At 51.1% G+C, this 15,755-nt stretch overlaps 2 protein-coding genes across 3 annotated transcripts in view; one reads left to right on the forward strand and one right to left on the reverse strand.

The window, feature by feature from the left end:
- Window positions 1-45: 45 nt before the first annotated feature.
- Window positions 46-12,221, forward strand: FUS (FUS RNA binding protein). 2 transcript variants are annotated; one of them, XM_082781545.1, is made up of 15 exons: window positions 47-126; window positions 1,773-1,797; window positions 1,907-2,061; window positions 2,140-2,281; window positions 2,354-2,529; window positions 4,338-4,518; window positions 5,826-5,860; window positions 6,922-6,954; window positions 8,135-8,241; window positions 9,562-9,691; window positions 9,767-9,868; window positions 9,950-10,070; window positions 10,165-10,295; window positions 10,370-10,523; window positions 11,993-12,221. In XM_082781545.1, the coding sequence occupies exons 1-15, from the start codon at window positions 114-116 to the stop codon at window positions 12,030-12,032; spliced, it is 1,545 nt and encodes a 514-aa protein (XP_082637671.1). In that variant the 5' UTR covers window positions 47-113; the 3' UTR covers window positions 12,033-12,221. The 2 variants fall into 2 exon arrangements, with proteins under 2 accessions (XP_082637670.1, XP_082637671.1); XM_082781544.1 differs by having other exon boundaries at window positions 46-126; window positions 9,767-10,070.
- A 590-nt stretch (window positions 12,222-12,811) lies between these two features.
- LOC309888980 (uncharacterized protein) overlaps window positions 12,812-15,755 on the reverse strand; it is a gene marked incomplete at both ends in the record, with an annotated part of 5,430 nt that continues 2,486 nt past the window's right edge. Inside the window, one exon of the mRNA XM_082781639.1 lies at window positions 12,812-12,842. Within this exon, the coding sequence (XP_082637765.1) occupies window positions 12,812-12,842 (31 nt within the window). The remainder of the gene's footprint in view (window positions 12,843-15,755) is intronic.

A 15,755-nucleotide genomic window follows, 5' to 3' on the forward strand; every position in this document is an offset into this window, starting at 1 on the left:
ATCCCCCCCCCCCTTAGCAATGGCACGCTCCGGCCGAGCCTATAAAGGGCGGGCGGGGGGCGCAGTGCGGCCGCCACGTGGAGGGGGAAGCGGCGGAGCAGGGCGGCACCGCCATGGCCTCCAACGGTACGGGGGGCGCGGGGGGGGCCCAAAAACCCCCCTAAAACCCCGGGGGGGGGGGTCCCAAAACCACCCCCAAATCCCAAGCGGGGGGGGGTCCCACAAACCTCCCCCTCTTAGAACCGTAGGGGGGGGTCCCGCAGCATCACCGGGGGGGGGTTTACGCCCCGTTATACCCTGGGGGGGCACCTCCATTCTTTATATATTCAGGGTTTTTAGCCGCTGTGCTGATTTCATACGTTTTTTACCACAAAATTGACCGATTCCCGTGGTTTTCTGGCGTTCCCGAGTGGTTTTTTCATTGTGATGCGCTGTGGGGGCGATGGTTCCTTTGTTCGCTTTAACCGGGCGGGTTAATTGGTGGGTAATCCCTCGCCGCGCGGGGTTTATTTTTCATTTCCAGTCTTATTTCACCCCCATCCGCTTTATTAGGGCAAAAAATCACGATTTCGGTTTATTTCTGAGGTGCTAAGAAACAAAAGGGCGCGGTGAGTGCGGGGCGGGGGGGAGGGGGCGCAAACAAAGCGCGGCGCCGTTCGGCCTCCACTCGGCGGGACCACCAACCCCCAACCCAAAACACACCAAAAAAAACGAGGAGAAAAACCGTTTTTGAATTATTTTATCTTTTATTGAGGAAATTTGGAGCCCCCCCCCGGCGTGTAACGGGGCCCGGTAACGGCTCCCCCCCCCCCCTTCCTCCCCGGCGGCCATTTTGTGGGGCGCGGCTTTTGCAGCTGCGCCACCGCCGCCATTTTAGGAGCGGGGCGCGCGCGGCGCATGCGCGGCGGCGCTGCCGCAGTCCGCCATCCGGGTCCCCACCCCCTAAAAACCACCGTTTTTAATCCCCTTTTAGTTGATAAAACCCGCTTTTTGGGCATTTAAGAGAAAGCTTTCCCTCTGTTGAAGCGTTCCGGAGGGAAAAATGTGGGTTTTAAAGGAAAAATCCTGTCAGTTTTGAGCGAGGGAAGTGAGCGAGCGGGAAAAGGAGGCGGCGAGCCGCCATTTTAGACGCGGGAGGCTTGAAAAGGTGCAAAAAAATCTCCTATTTAACGAGGCATTTGAGGAAAAATAAATGAATTTCAATTTTTTTTCTACGTATATAGGCGTGGCTTATTAATTAAGGTCTGGTTTTGGTGAAACATAGCCGCAGGGTGATGATTTCCAGCTTCTTCCTGCTTCATAGCGTGCCATACATTGATATTTCCCCCCCTCGAACAATGAAAAACTTAAAATTTCAATATATTTACCTCATGTCTCCACGTGTTTCAGTGTATATGTGTTAATTCAGCTTTCTGATGTGTACACACGTGCGTTTAACGGCTGAATTTGATGATTTTTGAGGTGTTTTCTAATTCAAACGACTCCATATTGTGTATTGGGGGCATGATTGTGTATAAATACGGTGTGTGTGAGGTAGAAAGTGCAAATTTTTATTTATATATTTAGTTGAAATTGCGGTTGTGGCATTTTGAATGGTTAATTGTGGATGCGTGTACGCGTGGCTTTGTTTAATTGTTAGATAAACAATTAAAGCTATAGATTAGCGAATTTAATTAACGTTTATAGCAATATATAGATGTTTATGTATTAGGATATGTGTGTAATTATGCTTATAAATAATTAATGGTGTTTTTGGGGGCTTTTCCCTGCAGATTACAGCCAGACGGCGACGCAAAGGTACATCCCTCCCCCCCCGCTCCCTTCTGCCTCATGCCTACTTCAAAACACCTCACAGCAAAGAGCCTTTTGGGGCGAATAACGGCTTTTTTGGGCTTTTTCCCTGCAGCTACGGCGCTTACCCGACCCCGCCGGGCCAGGGCTACTCGCAGCAGAGCAGCCAGCCCTACGGGCAGCAGAGCTACAGCGGCTACAGCCAGTCCGCCGACACCTCCGCCTACAGCCAGAACAGCTACAGCTCTTCCTACGGCCAGACCCAGAGCAGTGCGTCCCCAAACACCCCTCTTTTCCTTCTCTTTTGGGTCCAAAACGTGGCTTTTTGATGGATTTCTCGCCTTCCAGGCTACAGCACCCAGTCCACCCCTCAAGCCTACGGCAGCACCAGCGGCTACGGCAGCAGCCAGACGTCGCAGACCTCCTACGGGCAGCCCTCCTCCTACCCCAGCTACTCCCAGCCGCCGGCCGCCAGCTCCTCCACCGGCAGGTAACCCCTCGCATCCCCTTTTTCCCCCTCAAAACCCGGATTTTGGGGTCCGAAAGTGGCTTTTTCTCGCAGTTATGGGAGCAGCTCGCAGAGCTCGAGCTACGGCCAGCCCCCCAGCAGCGGTTACGGGCAGCAGTCGAGCTACAGCAGCCAGCAGCAGAGCTACAACCAGCAGTCCTCCTACAACCCCCCGCAGAGCTACAGCCAGCAGAGCCAGTACAGCAGCGGCGGCGGCAGCGGTGGTGGATGTGAGCCCCAAACCCCTTCCTTAAACCCATTTGGAGGCCAAAAACCTGTTTTTTTTTGCCTTTTTCTAGCCATATTTTTGAGTTGTAAGCCTCTTCACATCCGTATTTTTCTGTTCTCAACCTCTTTTTATCCTTATTTTTGAATTTTCTGCCTTCTTCTATCCTTACTTTTGAATTTTCAGTCTTTCTGTGCTTATTTTTGGATTTTCAGCCTCTTTATATCCTTGCTTTTTGATTTTTAGCCTCTTTACATTCTAATTATTTTATTTTCAGCCCTTTACTGTCTTTACTTTTGAATTTCCAGCCTCTCTGTACTTTTATTTTCAAATTTTCAGCTTCTTTATATCTTTATTTCTGATTTTCTAGTGTCTTCATATTCTAATTTTTTATTTTTTAGTGTTTTTGTATATTTCTTTTTACAGTTTCATTCTGTTTATGTTTTAACTTCTTAATTTCCAGTCTCTTTACATTGTTACTTCCTATTTTTTAGCCCCTTTATATTCTATTTTTTTAATTTTTACTTCTTTTATATATTTTTTTTCATTTTCATTCTCTTTATATCTTTATATTTCAATTTTCAGCCTATTTAGCTGCTGCTTGTTGAATTTTTCAGCCGCTTTATGTCCTTCTTTTTGAATTTTCAGCTTGTTTCTCTATTTATTCTTGAATTTCCAGCCTTTTTTTGTCTTTCTTTTTGAATTTCCGGCTTCTTCACATGCTAATTTTTTAATTCTCAGCTCCTTTATGTATTTTTTTCTGGATTTTCAGCTTTTTTCTGTCTTCATTTTGTAATTTTCAGTCTGTTTCCATCCTTATTTTTGAATTTCCCATCTCTTTCTATCCTCATTTCTGAATTTTCATCCTCTTTACATTCTTACTTTTTCATTTTTGGCCTCTTTTTGTCCTTATTTTTCATTTCTCAGTTTCTTTTTATTCTTATTTTTGAATTCTCAGTCTCTTTTTATCCTTATATTTGGATTTCCAGCTTCTTTTTATCCGTATTTTTGAATTTCCAGTCTCTTTCTCTCCATATTTTTGAATTTCCACCCTCTTTATGCCCTTATTTTTGGATTTCCAGCCTTTTTCTCTCATTATTTCTGATTTTTCAGCCTCTTTACGTCCTTATGTTTGAATTCTCAGCCTCTTTTTATCCATATTTTTCAGATTCCAGTCTTTTTTTCTCCTTACTTTTGGATTTCCAGCCTCTTTCTACCTCATTTTTGAATTTTCAGCCTCTTCCTACCTCATTTTTGAATTTCCAGCCTCTTTTTATCCTTATTTTTGAATTTCCAGTCTCTTTTTATCCTTATTTTTGAATTTCCAGCCTCTTTTCATCCTTATTTTTGAATTTCCAGCCTCTTTTCATCCTTATTTTTGAATTTCCATCCTCTTTTTATCCACATTTTTCAGATTCCTGCCTCTTTTCATCCTTATTTTTGAATTTCCAGCCTCTTTTTATCCATATTTTTTTGAATTTCCAGTCTTTTTCTCTCCTTACTTTTGGATTTCCAGCCTCTTTCTACCTCATTTTTGAACTTTCAGCCTCTTTTTATCCTTATTTTTGAATTTCCATCCTCTTTTTATCCACATTTTTCAGATTTCCAATCTTTCTCTCCTTATTTTTAAATTTCCAGCCTTTTTACCCCCTCACTCCTGAACTTCCACCCTCTTCCCCCCCTTTATTTTAAATTTTCCACCCTTTCCCTCTTTCCTTCTTCAACCTTCACCCTCCTTCCCTCCCCTTCTTGCATCCTCACCCTCTTTTTTTCCCTTTTTTCCTCACTTTTCCCTTTTTTTCCCCCTTCCAGCCAGCAGCTACGGCCAGGAGCAGTCGTCCATGAGCGGCGGCGGCGGCGGTGGCTACCAGGAGCAGAGCGGTGGCTACGGAGGGGGCCAGCAGGAGCGGAGCCGCGGCCGGGGCGGTTACGGCCGGGGGGGCTACGACCGTGGGGGCCGTGGGAGCCGTGGAGGCCGAGGAGGCAACCTGGGGTAGGTTTCCTGGGGCTTTTTCGGGGGAAATTTGGGGTAAAAAAGAGCCTAGGGGGGAAAAATTAAAAAAAAATGAAGGGAGAGGGAATGGTTTTGGGGGTTTTTCCCTCAAAAAAAGCGCTAGATTTTAAGCAAAATGAGGGGAAAGAGCCCCGAAAGGTTGAAGAGGTTTTAAAGGGGGGCGCTGCGGAGGCGCACGGAGCGGTAAGAGCCCCCCTCCCCTCGCAAAATGGGGGGAAAAAGGGTGTTTTTGGGGAAAATGCTCAGCAAACCTGGTTGCGAAAGGTCGCTCGTAGCCTCTCTGGTGCCTGTCACGGTGGGGGCACGTGCCCCGGGTTTAAAAAGGAAAAAAAAAGAGTTAAAAGAGTTAAAAAATGGTTTGTTTTGAGGTCACTGCAGAAAAAAAAACAAACAAAAATGGCGAGTTTTGGGTGTTTTGGAAACTTTTTAATGCCGATTTCTGGGTGAGACTTGGACTCGAGTGTCTCGGTGGTGTCCCGGTGCACGAAGGGAGGAGGATTTGTAAAGAAAAAAGACAAAAAAAAAAACCAAAAGTGATGGTTGATGTAAAAAACTGAAGGTTTTGGGTTTGCGCATGTGTCCCTGCCACGTGGTTTTGGGCTAAAAAGCGGCGCTTTTGGGGCGGAAAGGTGAGTATTGGCGGGGGCGAGCCGCGTTTGCTTGTTTTTTTGTCTTGCCGCTGCTGTTGTGCCTGTTAACAAACTCTGCGTTTTGTGTGCTGCAGGTGTGAAAGGCAGCGAAACTTTCGCAATTCTCCGCCTTTTTCCGCAGTTTTGGGGTTAAAAATGGCAGAAAAGGGGAAAAAAATAGCAAAAAAAAAACGCAGAAAGGGACAAAAAAAAAATGAAGAGAGAGAGAGGAAAAGGGGAGGGGGGGAACGTCCTGGTGGGCTCAGCTTGGAAGCAGGGGGGAGATAAAGCAAAAAAAAACCCCCGAAATTGGGCGAAAATCTTCCGTTTTTTTTTACCGAGGACAGAAAGCTCAAAGTAGCGATTTTTGGAGTGGCGAAAAAGCCGGGGTTTTCACTTTTTTTTGGCCCCCCCCCCCCCCTACTTGGCCGGAGAAAAAACCCGGCTGCTGCGTGGAGGAACGACGCCGGCGGACGGAGCCCCCCGAAAAGCGGGGAGGGGGCTTGAGGAAGGAGGAAAACTACTCAAAAGGCGCTGGTTTTACCCCGAAACGAGCCCCGTTTTTTCCTAAATCCCGGGAATTAATCAAAAAAGGCCAAAAAAACCTAAAAAAATTAAAAAAAAAAAGCTTCATTATCTTCTAATTTATCTCCTCAGCGGTGGTGAGCGTGGTGGCTTCAATAAATTTGGTGGTAAGTCGCAAGAGTTCAGCATTTGAACCCAAAAAATGCACAGAATGCTACTAAAAAAAAAGTGTATTTTGATGTTTGGCTAGTTTTTTAACCCCTTTTCTCCGCAAACAGCGCGGGGGCCGGGCGTTTTGGGTTGAAAAAGTCCCAAAAAAGTGCTCCCCCCCATGTCGGGAATGCCGCGGCAAAAAAGGAGCGCCGGCCGGAGACGACGTTTAGCAGGCTGCGTCTTGGGTGTAAAAGTGTCTTTTTTGGGCAAAAAATACCAACCAAACCCCACGGTCGAGCGTGTGTGCTAAAAAAGCAGAAACGGGGGAAAAAAAGACAACTCTTGGCTTACAAAAACGGTGTTTTTTTGGGGTTGAACGAGCTGGTTTTCAGCAAAAAAACAAAAAAACGGTTGCATGTGGTTTTAAAAAAAAAAAGCCAAAAAAATAAGGTTTGGTGCATGGTTCTGGGGCAAAAACCTACGAAAACCCGCAATTTTGGTGCAAAGTGCCGGTGACCTGAGGTTGCTTTAAAAAAAAAAACACACGTAAAATGGTCTAATTGACATTTTTCCCCCCAAAAAACGGGGAGCGGTGAGGTGGTGAGCGCTGCAGTGTACCGATAAAAAAAAAAAGCGTGTCTTGGTTTTACCGATTCCGAGAGTTTTCGCACCGGTTTTGGAGGGGTTTGCTGAACCTTGGTGTTGCTGGTGGTGCTTTTAAAGGCGACAAAATTCTCAAAAAAAGCGTGTTTTCACCAAAAAGTGGGGGAAAAAAACCCAAAAAAATTCAACCCCGGGGGCGGCGAGCCGTCGCGCCTCGGTTTTGGGATGAAAATCCGAGAACCGGCGAGCGGCGGCGCCGGCCTCCGTTTCGAGGGCGAGCGACGTGAAAAAAAAAGCGGTTTTTCGCCCCAAAACGGGGCCGGGGGCGAAGGGGGGTGGAAACTGAGTTTTTTTCGGTGGTTTTTGAACCGATTTCGGGGGGTTTCGGGGTGGGGGTGGTCGGGTGCTTCCCCCGGCCCCCCCCTCGTGGCTAATTAACGCTTTGGTTTTTAATTTTTGCATGTGCTGAAAGGACCCCGGGACCAAGGGCCGAGGCACGATCCTGGTAACGAGCGGGCTAACGAGGGGAAGGGGCTAATTAAGCTGAATTTGGGGGAAAAAAGGGCTAATTAGGGGCTAATTAGGGGCTAGTTAGGCCGTCAAAAGATTCAAGAATTGAAGGGCTGGTGGGCTAATTAAGGGGGTTGAGTTGATTAAGATGGTTAATTAAGGGTCTGCTGAGGTTATTGAGGGTCTAACGAGGCTAATTAAGGGTCTAATTAGGCTAATTAAGGGAACGGGGGGCTAATGAGGATGCAAATTGGGGAGAAAAGGGGCTAATTTGGGGGTGATGAGGCTGTTAGAAGTTCAAGTATTCAAGTTTTTAAGGGGTGGTGGGCTAATTAAGGGGGTTGAGTTGATTAAGATGGTTAATTAAGGATCTACTGAGGTTATTGAGGGTCTAACGAGGCTAATTGGGGTCTAATTAGGCTAATTAAGGGAACGGGGGGCTAATGAGGATGCAAATTGGGGAGAAAAGGGGCTAATTTGGGGGTGATGAGGCTGTTAGAAGTCGAAGTGTTCGAGTTTTTAAGGGGTGGTGGGCTAATTAAGGGAGTTGAGTTGATTAAGATGGTTAATTAAGGGTCTGTTGAGGTTATTGAGGGTCTAACGAGGCTAATTAGGGGTCTAATTAGGCTAATTGAGGGAAGGGGGGCTAATGAGGCTGCAAATTGGGGAGAAAAGGGGCTAATTTGGGGGTGATGAGGCTGTTAGAAGTCAAAGTGTTCAAGTTTTTAAGGGGTGGTGGGCTAATTAATGGGGAGGAGTTAATTAGGAAGGTTAATTAAGGAGTCTAATGAGGCTAATTAAGGGAATGGGGGCTAACGAGGCTGCAAATTGGGGGAAAAAGGGACTAATTTGGGGGTGACGAGGCTGTTAAGGGGTTAAAATTCTTCAGGGATGGCGCGCTAATTAAGAGGAACGGGTTAACGAGGTTAAGGGACTTGATTAGGAAGGCTAATTAAGGCTCTGGGGTTAATGAAGGCTCTAACGAGGCTATTAACGGGGTTAACGAGAGGCTAGCCTCGGATGTGACTCGCGGGGTTAATGAGCTAACGAGGCCGCCCGGCTTCCTAACGAGTGACCAGGGAGGGGCGTGGGGGGGCAATTAACGAGGCGGCGGCGCTAACGAGCGGCGGGGCTAATTAGCGGCGGCGCTAACGAGCTTCCCTCCCCCGGGGCAGGCGAGCAGGATAACTCGGACAACAACACCATCTTCGTGCAGGGGCTGGGCGAGAACGTCACCATCGAGTCGGTGGCCGACTACTTCAAGCAGATCGGGATCATTAAGGTCAGCTTGGCGTGTCCTTGGCGTGTTCTTAGCATGTTCTTAGCGTGTTCAGCCCCTCCTTAGCGTGTTGAGGCGTGTTTCCAGCAAGTCATTCAGTCTTCAGGCTGATGGGATGGGGTCATCCATTAATTATGTGCCCATGCCTGTAATATATCACAATTCTTAGCATGTTCTTGGCATGTTTTAGCATGTTCTTAGCATGTTCTGCCCATCCTTAGCATGTTCTTAGCATGTTGAAGCGTGTTTCCAGCAAGTCATTCAGGCTGATAGGATGAGGTCATTCATGAAATATGTGCACATGCCCATAATATATCATGATTCTTAGCATGTTCGTGGCATGTTTTAGCATGTTCGTGGCATGTTGTGGCATCTGTAGCATGTTCTTAACATGTTAAACCACCTTTAACATGTTCTTAGCATGTTAACACCAATCCATCCTCAACACATCGCCCCACATCCTTAGCGTGTCCTCAAACATTTCACCCTGGACCACCACCCCATGCCCTTAGAGTGTTGCTTGCGTGTCCTGAGCGTGTCCTTAGCATGTTCTTAGTATGTTAAACCACTTTTAACATGTTCTTAGCATGTTAACACCGATCCATCCTCCACACATCACCCCACATCCTTAGCGTGTCCTCAAACATTTCACCCTGGACTACCACCCCCCACATCCTTAGCGTGTCCTTAACATGTTTTAATATGTCCTTAGCGTGTCCTTAGCATGTTAATCCATCGTTACCATGTTCACACCCATCCATCCTCATCACATCACCCTACATCCTTAGCGTGACCTCAAACATTTCACCACAGCCCACCACCCCACATCCTTAGCGTGTCCTTAACATGTCCTTAGCATGTTTTAGCATGTTCTTAGCATGTTAATTCATCGTTACCATGTTCACACCCATCCATCCTCAGCACATCACCCCACATCCTTAGCGTGTCCTCAAACATTTCACCCCAGCCCACCACCCCATGCCCTTAGCATGTTTTAGCATGTTCTTAGCATGTTAAACCACCTTTAGCATGTTCTTAGCATGTTCACACCATCCATCCTCAGCACATCACCCCACATCCTTAGCGTGTCCTCAAACATTTCACCCCAGCCTGCCACCCCACGCCCTTAGCGTGCCCTTAGCGTGCCCTTAGCATGTTTTAGCATGTTCAACCACCTTTAGCATGTTAACACCGATCCATCCTCAGCACATCACCCCACATCCTTAGCGTGTCCTCAAACATTTCACCCCAGCCCGCCACCCCACGCCCTTAGCATGTCCTTAGCGTGTCCTTAGCGTGTCCTTAGCGTGTCCTCCCCCGCAGACCAACAAGAAGACGGGGCAGCCCATGATCAACCTCTACACGGACCGCGAGACCGGCAAGCTGAAGGGGGAGGCCACGGTCTCCTTCGACGACCCCCCCTCGGCCAAGGCCGCCATCGACTGGTTCGACGGTAGGAACCCCGAAAAGAGGAGGACTTAAACCCAACCCCCCCTCCTCCTTTTGGGCTAAAAACCGCCTTTTTCAGGCAAAGAGTTCTCCGGCAACCCCATCAAGGTTTCCTTCGCCACCCGCCGCGCCGACTTCAACCGCGGCGGCGGCGGCGGCCGGGGCGGCCGGGGCCGAGGAGGTGAGCCCCCCGTCCGCCCCCAAAACCCCCCGGGCGACCCAAAATCGCCCTTTTTTACCCCAAAAAACGCTTCCCCACCAGGTCCCATGGGGCGGGGAGGCTTCGGCGGCGGCAACAGCGGCTCGGGCGGCGGCAACCGCGGCGGCTTCCCCAGCGGCGGCGGCGGCCAGCAGCGGGCCGGCGACTGGAAATGCCCCAACCCGTGAGCGTTGCCCTAACTGGGACGAACTGGGAAGGACTGGGAGAGCTTCCCAGAGCCGGGGGGGAGGGGCTGATGACGTCATCAACCGTTTTAGGGCGTGCGAAAACATGAATTTCTCCTGGCGCAACGAGTGCAACCAGTGCAAGGCCCCCAAACCCGACGGCCCCGGCGCGCCCCACATGGGGGGCAAATACCCCGGCGGCGGCCGCGGGGGCAACCACATGGGTGAGTCCCCGAGCTCCTTTTGGGTTGAATTCCGCCTTTTTTGGGTCGATAAACACCTTTTTTGGGTCCCGCAGGAGGCGGAGGAGGATTCGGAGAGGAGCGGCGCGGAGGGAGAGGAGGATTCGAGCGCGGCGGCTTCCGAGGGGGGCGCGGAGGAGAACGGGGAGGATTCCGAGGGGGGCGAGGGGGAGACCGAGGAGGCTTCGGGCCCGGCAAGATGGACTCCAGGTGAGGCCTAATTAAGCTAATTAGCGCTAACGAGGGGCTTCGTTAAGCCCCGGGACCCTAGCGAGGGTCTCGTTAATCCCGTTAACTCTGAAACCTAACGATGGCCCCATTAACTCTGGACCCTACTGATGTCCTCGTTAACTCTGGCCCCTAACGATGTCCTCGTTAACCTAATTAACCCTAACGAGGGCTTCGTTAAGCCCTGGAACCCTAATGAGGGTCTGGTTAAGCCCTGTTAACTCTGAAACCTAATGGTGTTCCCGTTAACTCTGACCCCTACTGATGTCCTCGTTAACTCTGGCCCCTAACGATGTCCTCGTTAACCTAATTAACCCTAACGAGGGTCTCATTAAGCTCCCGGAACCCTAATGAGGGTCTGGTTAAGCCCTGTTAACCCTGAAACCTAATGATGGCCCTGTTAACTCCTGATAACCCCGTTAACAGTGGACCCTACTGATGTCCTCGTTAACTCTGGCCCCTAACGATGTCCTCGTTAACCTAATTAGCGCTAACGAGGGCTTCGTTAAGCCCCAGAACCCTAACGAGGGTCTTGTTAGCCCCGTTAATTCTGAAACCTAATGGTGGCCCCGTTAACTCTGACCCCTAATGATGTCCTCATTAACCCCAACCCCTAACGAAGTTGCCATTAACCGTGACCCCTAACGACCTCATTAACCGCGACCCCTAACAATTTCCCAATTAACCCCAACCCCTAATGAAGCCCTTGTTAACCCCAACCCCTAACGATGTCATTAACCCTGACCCTCATTAACCCTGACCCCTAACGATGTCCTAATTAAGCCTGACCCCTAACGACCTCGTTGACCCCTAATGACCTCATTAACCCCAACCCTCGTTAACTCTGACCCCTAATGACCTCGTTAACCCCAACCCTCATTAATGCTGCCCCCTAACGACGTCCTAATTAACCCCAACCCCTAACGAAGCCCTCATTGACCCCAACCCTCATTAACCCTGACCCCTAACGATGTCCCAATTAACCCTGACCCTTTATGACCTCATTAATCCCAACCCTCATTAACGCTGCCCCCTAACGACGTCCTAATTAACCCCAACCCCTAACGAAGTCTCCATTAACCCCGACCCCTAACGACCTCGGTGACCCCTAACGACCTCATTAACCCCAACCCTAATTAACCCTGACCCCTAACGAAGCCCTCGTTAACCCCAACCCTCATTAACCCTGACCCCTAACGACCTCATTAACCCCTAACGACCTCATTAACCCCTAACGACCTCGTTGACCCCAACTCTCATTAACCCCTGCCCCCACGACCACCCAATTACCCCCACCCCCTAATTAACCCCCCGTTACCCCTAATTAACCCCTAATTAACCCCTAATTAACCCCTAATTAACCCCTAATTAACCCCTAATTACCCCTAATTAACCCCTAATTAACCTTAATTAACCCCTAATTAGCCCTAACGAGCTTCCTCTCTCCCCAGGGGCGACCACCGGCAGGACCGCCGCGAGAGGCCCTATTGACCCCGCCCCCTCCGCCATTTTTTACTCCAAGCCCCGCCCCCTCGGGGCCTCGGCTCCGCCCCCTCGCGGCGCCGGCCCCGCCCCTCGAGGCGCTGGCCCCGCCCCCGGAGCCTTGGCCCCGCCCCCTCCCTGCTTTTAACCCTTTCCTCCCCCCGGGCCCAATTAAAAGCGCCTCGGGGGCTGACGAAGGCGGCGCCTGGCTCGTTAATTAGTGGGATGGGGGGGGGGGGGAGGGGCGTTAATTAGTGGGGGGAGGGGGGCCCCTAATTAGCGCTTTCCGGCCCCGCCCCCTCGTTAGGGTTTGCTCGTTAAGGGCCCGGGGTGGGGCCCGGCCCCGCTTCCGGCCCCGCTGAGTCAGATGGGGGGGGCCCTATAGGGGATGGGGGGACCCTATAGGGGGTGGGGGGGGCCCTGTAGGGGGTATGGGGACCCTATAGGGGGTGGGGGGGCCTATAGGGGATTGGGGGAGCCCTATAAGGGGTATGGGGACCCTATAGAGGGGGTGTGGGGGGGTCCTATAGGGGTTAGGGGGGGCCTGTAGGGGGTGGGGGGACCCTGTAGAGGGTATGGGACCCTATAGGGGATGTGGGGGCCTGTAGGGGCTATGGGGTCCCTATAGGGGGTGGGGGAACCTATAGAGGGTATGGGGCCCTATAGGGGTTAGGGGGGCCCTATAGGGGGTGGGGGGATCGTATAGGGGATGTGGGGACCCTACAGGGTGTGTGGGGACCCTATAGAGAGTATGGGACCCTATAGGGGGTGTTGGGGGCCTATAGGGGCTACAGGGTCCCTATAGGAGGTGGGGGGTCCCTATAAGGGATGGGGAAATCCTATAGGGTGTGTAGGGGGGCCCTATAGGGGGTGTGTGGACCCTATAGGGAGTGAGATCCTATAAGGGGTGAGGAAATCCTATAGGGGGTGTTCCTGTAAGGGAGGGGGAATCCTTTAAGGGGTGGGGGACCCTATAGGGAGAGAAACCCTATAGGGGGCAGGGGGGAATCCTATAGGGGGTCTGGGACCATAAAACAGGATGGGGGACCCTATGGGGGGAAATTCTATAAGGGAGGGGGAACCCTATAGGGCAAGAAACCCTATAAGGGAGGGAGCAATCCTATAAGGGAAGGGGGTTCCTATAGGGGGAGGGGGGACCCTATAAGGGAGGGGGGGTTATGGGGGGACACCGCTGTGCCCCTATAGGGCAGAGGGGGGGCCTATGGGATGGGCTGGGCACTGGAGGGAGGCGCTGACCCTATAAAACACCCTATATAGGGGTCATGACCTTATATAAGGTCCCTGACCCTATAGGGGGGCCCTGACCCTATATAAAGTCCCTGACCCTATAGGCGCCGACCCTAACAGCCCCTTTTTGACCCCAAAACACGGCCCTGACCCTATTACAAGGCGTCGACCCTATAGAAACCCCCCTACGGGGCCCCTATAGGGCCCCGTAAACCCCTATGGGGCCGCCGAGAGGGCGTGGCTACGAGGGAGGGGGCGTGGCCACAGGGGGAGGGGGCGTGGCCTCGCTGCCAGCGAGGCGCCCAGGTAGAAAGGGGCCGGGGGGGCGTGGCCAGGTGGGGAGGGGGCGTGGCCAAAAAGGGGGGCCCCCACAACCACGCCAGGTATGCGGATGGGGGGTGGGCGTGGCCGGGTGGAATGTGGGCGTGGCCTCGCGGGAGGGCGTGGCTATAAATAGAGGGGGCGTGGCCAGGTGGCGGCAGGTGCCGGCGGCGCGGCCACGGCGCCATGGGGGGGGGGCCGGGCCCGGGCTGGCTCCGGGGCTGTCGTCGATCGCGTCCCTGTCGCCGACACGCGGCCTGTCGCCGACTCTGTCGCTGTCGCTGGGCTCGGCCCGGCTTCCTGCTGGTGATGCTGCTGCTGCTGGGGGCGCCCGGTGAGGGGAAAAAGGGAAAAAATGAGGAAAAAAGGGGGGAAAAAAGGGCGGGAGCGTGAGGAGAGGGGGGGTTCTGAGGGGATTTGGGGGGTTCTGAGGGGATTTGGGGGATTTTGAGGGGATATAGGGAAATTGTGAGGGGATTTGGGGTGTTATTGGGGTCTATAAGTGTATATAAGGGTTTTTTGAGGGGTTATGGGGTGTTTGTGAGGGGATATAGGGGGTAATGAGGGGAATTGTGACAGGATTTGGGGGGATTCTGAGGGGATTTGGGGGATTTTGAGGGGATATGGGGTGTTATTGGGGATTTTAAGTGTATATAAGGGGTTTTTGAGGGGTTATGGGGTGTTTGTGAGGAGATTTGGGGGATTTTGAGGGTTTATTGGGGAATTGTGACAGGATTTGGGGTGTTTGTGAGGGATATAGGGAATTTTGAGGGGATATGGGGAAATTGTGAGGGGATTTGGGGTGTTATTGGGGTTTTTAAGTTTATATAAGGGGGTTTTGAGGGGTTATGGGGTGTTTGTGAGGGGATATAGGGGGTAATGAGGGGAATTGTGACAGGATTTGGGGGGATTCTGAGGGGATTTGGGGGGATTCTGAGGGGATTTGGGGGATTTTGAGGGGATATGGGGTGTTATTTGGTTTTTTAAGTGTATATAAGGGGGTTTTGAGGGGTTACGGGGGGAATTGCGACAGGATTTGGGGTGTATGTGAGGGGATATAGGGATTTTAGGGGGGTATAAGGGGATTGTGAGGGGATTTGGGGGTTTTGAGGGGAATTGTGACAGGATTTGGGGTGTTTGTGAGGGGATATAGGGAAATTGTGAGGGGATTTGGGGTGTTATTGGGATCTTTAAGTGTATATAAGGGTTTTTTGAGGGGTTATGGGGTGTTTGTGAGGGGATATAGGGGGTTATGGGGGGAATTGTGACAGGATTTGGGGTGTTTGTGAGGGGATTTGGGGATTTTGAGGGGATATGGGGTGTTATTGGGGTTTTTAAGTGTATGTAAGGGGGTTTTGGGGGGAATTGTGACAGGATTTGGGGTGTTTGTGAGGGAATTTAGGGGATTTTGAGGGGTTATGAGGTGTTTGTGAGGGGATTTAGGGGGTTTTTAAGAGTTATGGGCGAAATTTTGACAGGATTTGGGGTGTTTGTGAGGGGATTTTGGGTGTTTTGAGGGGTTATGGGGAAATTGTGAGGGAATTTGGGGTGTTATTGGGGTTTTTTACGTGTATATAAGGGGGTTGTGGGGTTTTTAGGGAATTTTGAGGAGTTATGGGGGAACTGTGAGGAGATAACGGGGTGTTTGTGAGGGATTTTAGGGGATTTTGAGGGGGATATAGGGGGTTATTGGGATTTTTGAGGGGATATCGGGGGGTTTTGAGGGGATATAGGGGATTTTGAGGGGTTGTGGGGGGTTGTGAGGGGATTTAGAGGGGATTTGGGGGAATTGTGAGGGGTTTTGGGGAATCTGTGAAGGGATTTGGGGGGTTATTGGGGTTTGTGAGGGGATTTTGGGGGGGGTTCTGAGGGGCTAAGGGGAGATTTGAGGGGATTTGGGGGATTTTAAGGGGATATAGGGGAATTGTGAGGGGATTTGGGGGTTTTAAGGGGATAAAGCAGGATTTGGGGGATTTTGAGGGCTATAAGGGGATTTTGAGGGGATATGGGGGGTTATAGGGGGGCTATAGGGTGCTGGGGGGCTATGGGGGGGCTATAGGGGTCCTATGGGGTCCCCTGGGCTTTTATAGGGTCACATTGGGGTCCCTTGGGGGGGCATTGGGGTCCCAGTAGCCCCCCCGTGGCCCTTTAGGGTCCCCAATG

The sequence above is a fragment of the Aythya marila genome (assembly GCF_965140915.1).
Source record: "Aythya marila genome assembly, chromosome: 31".
NCBI lineage: Eukaryota > Metazoa > Chordata > Aves > Anseriformes > Anatidae > Aythya > Aythya marila.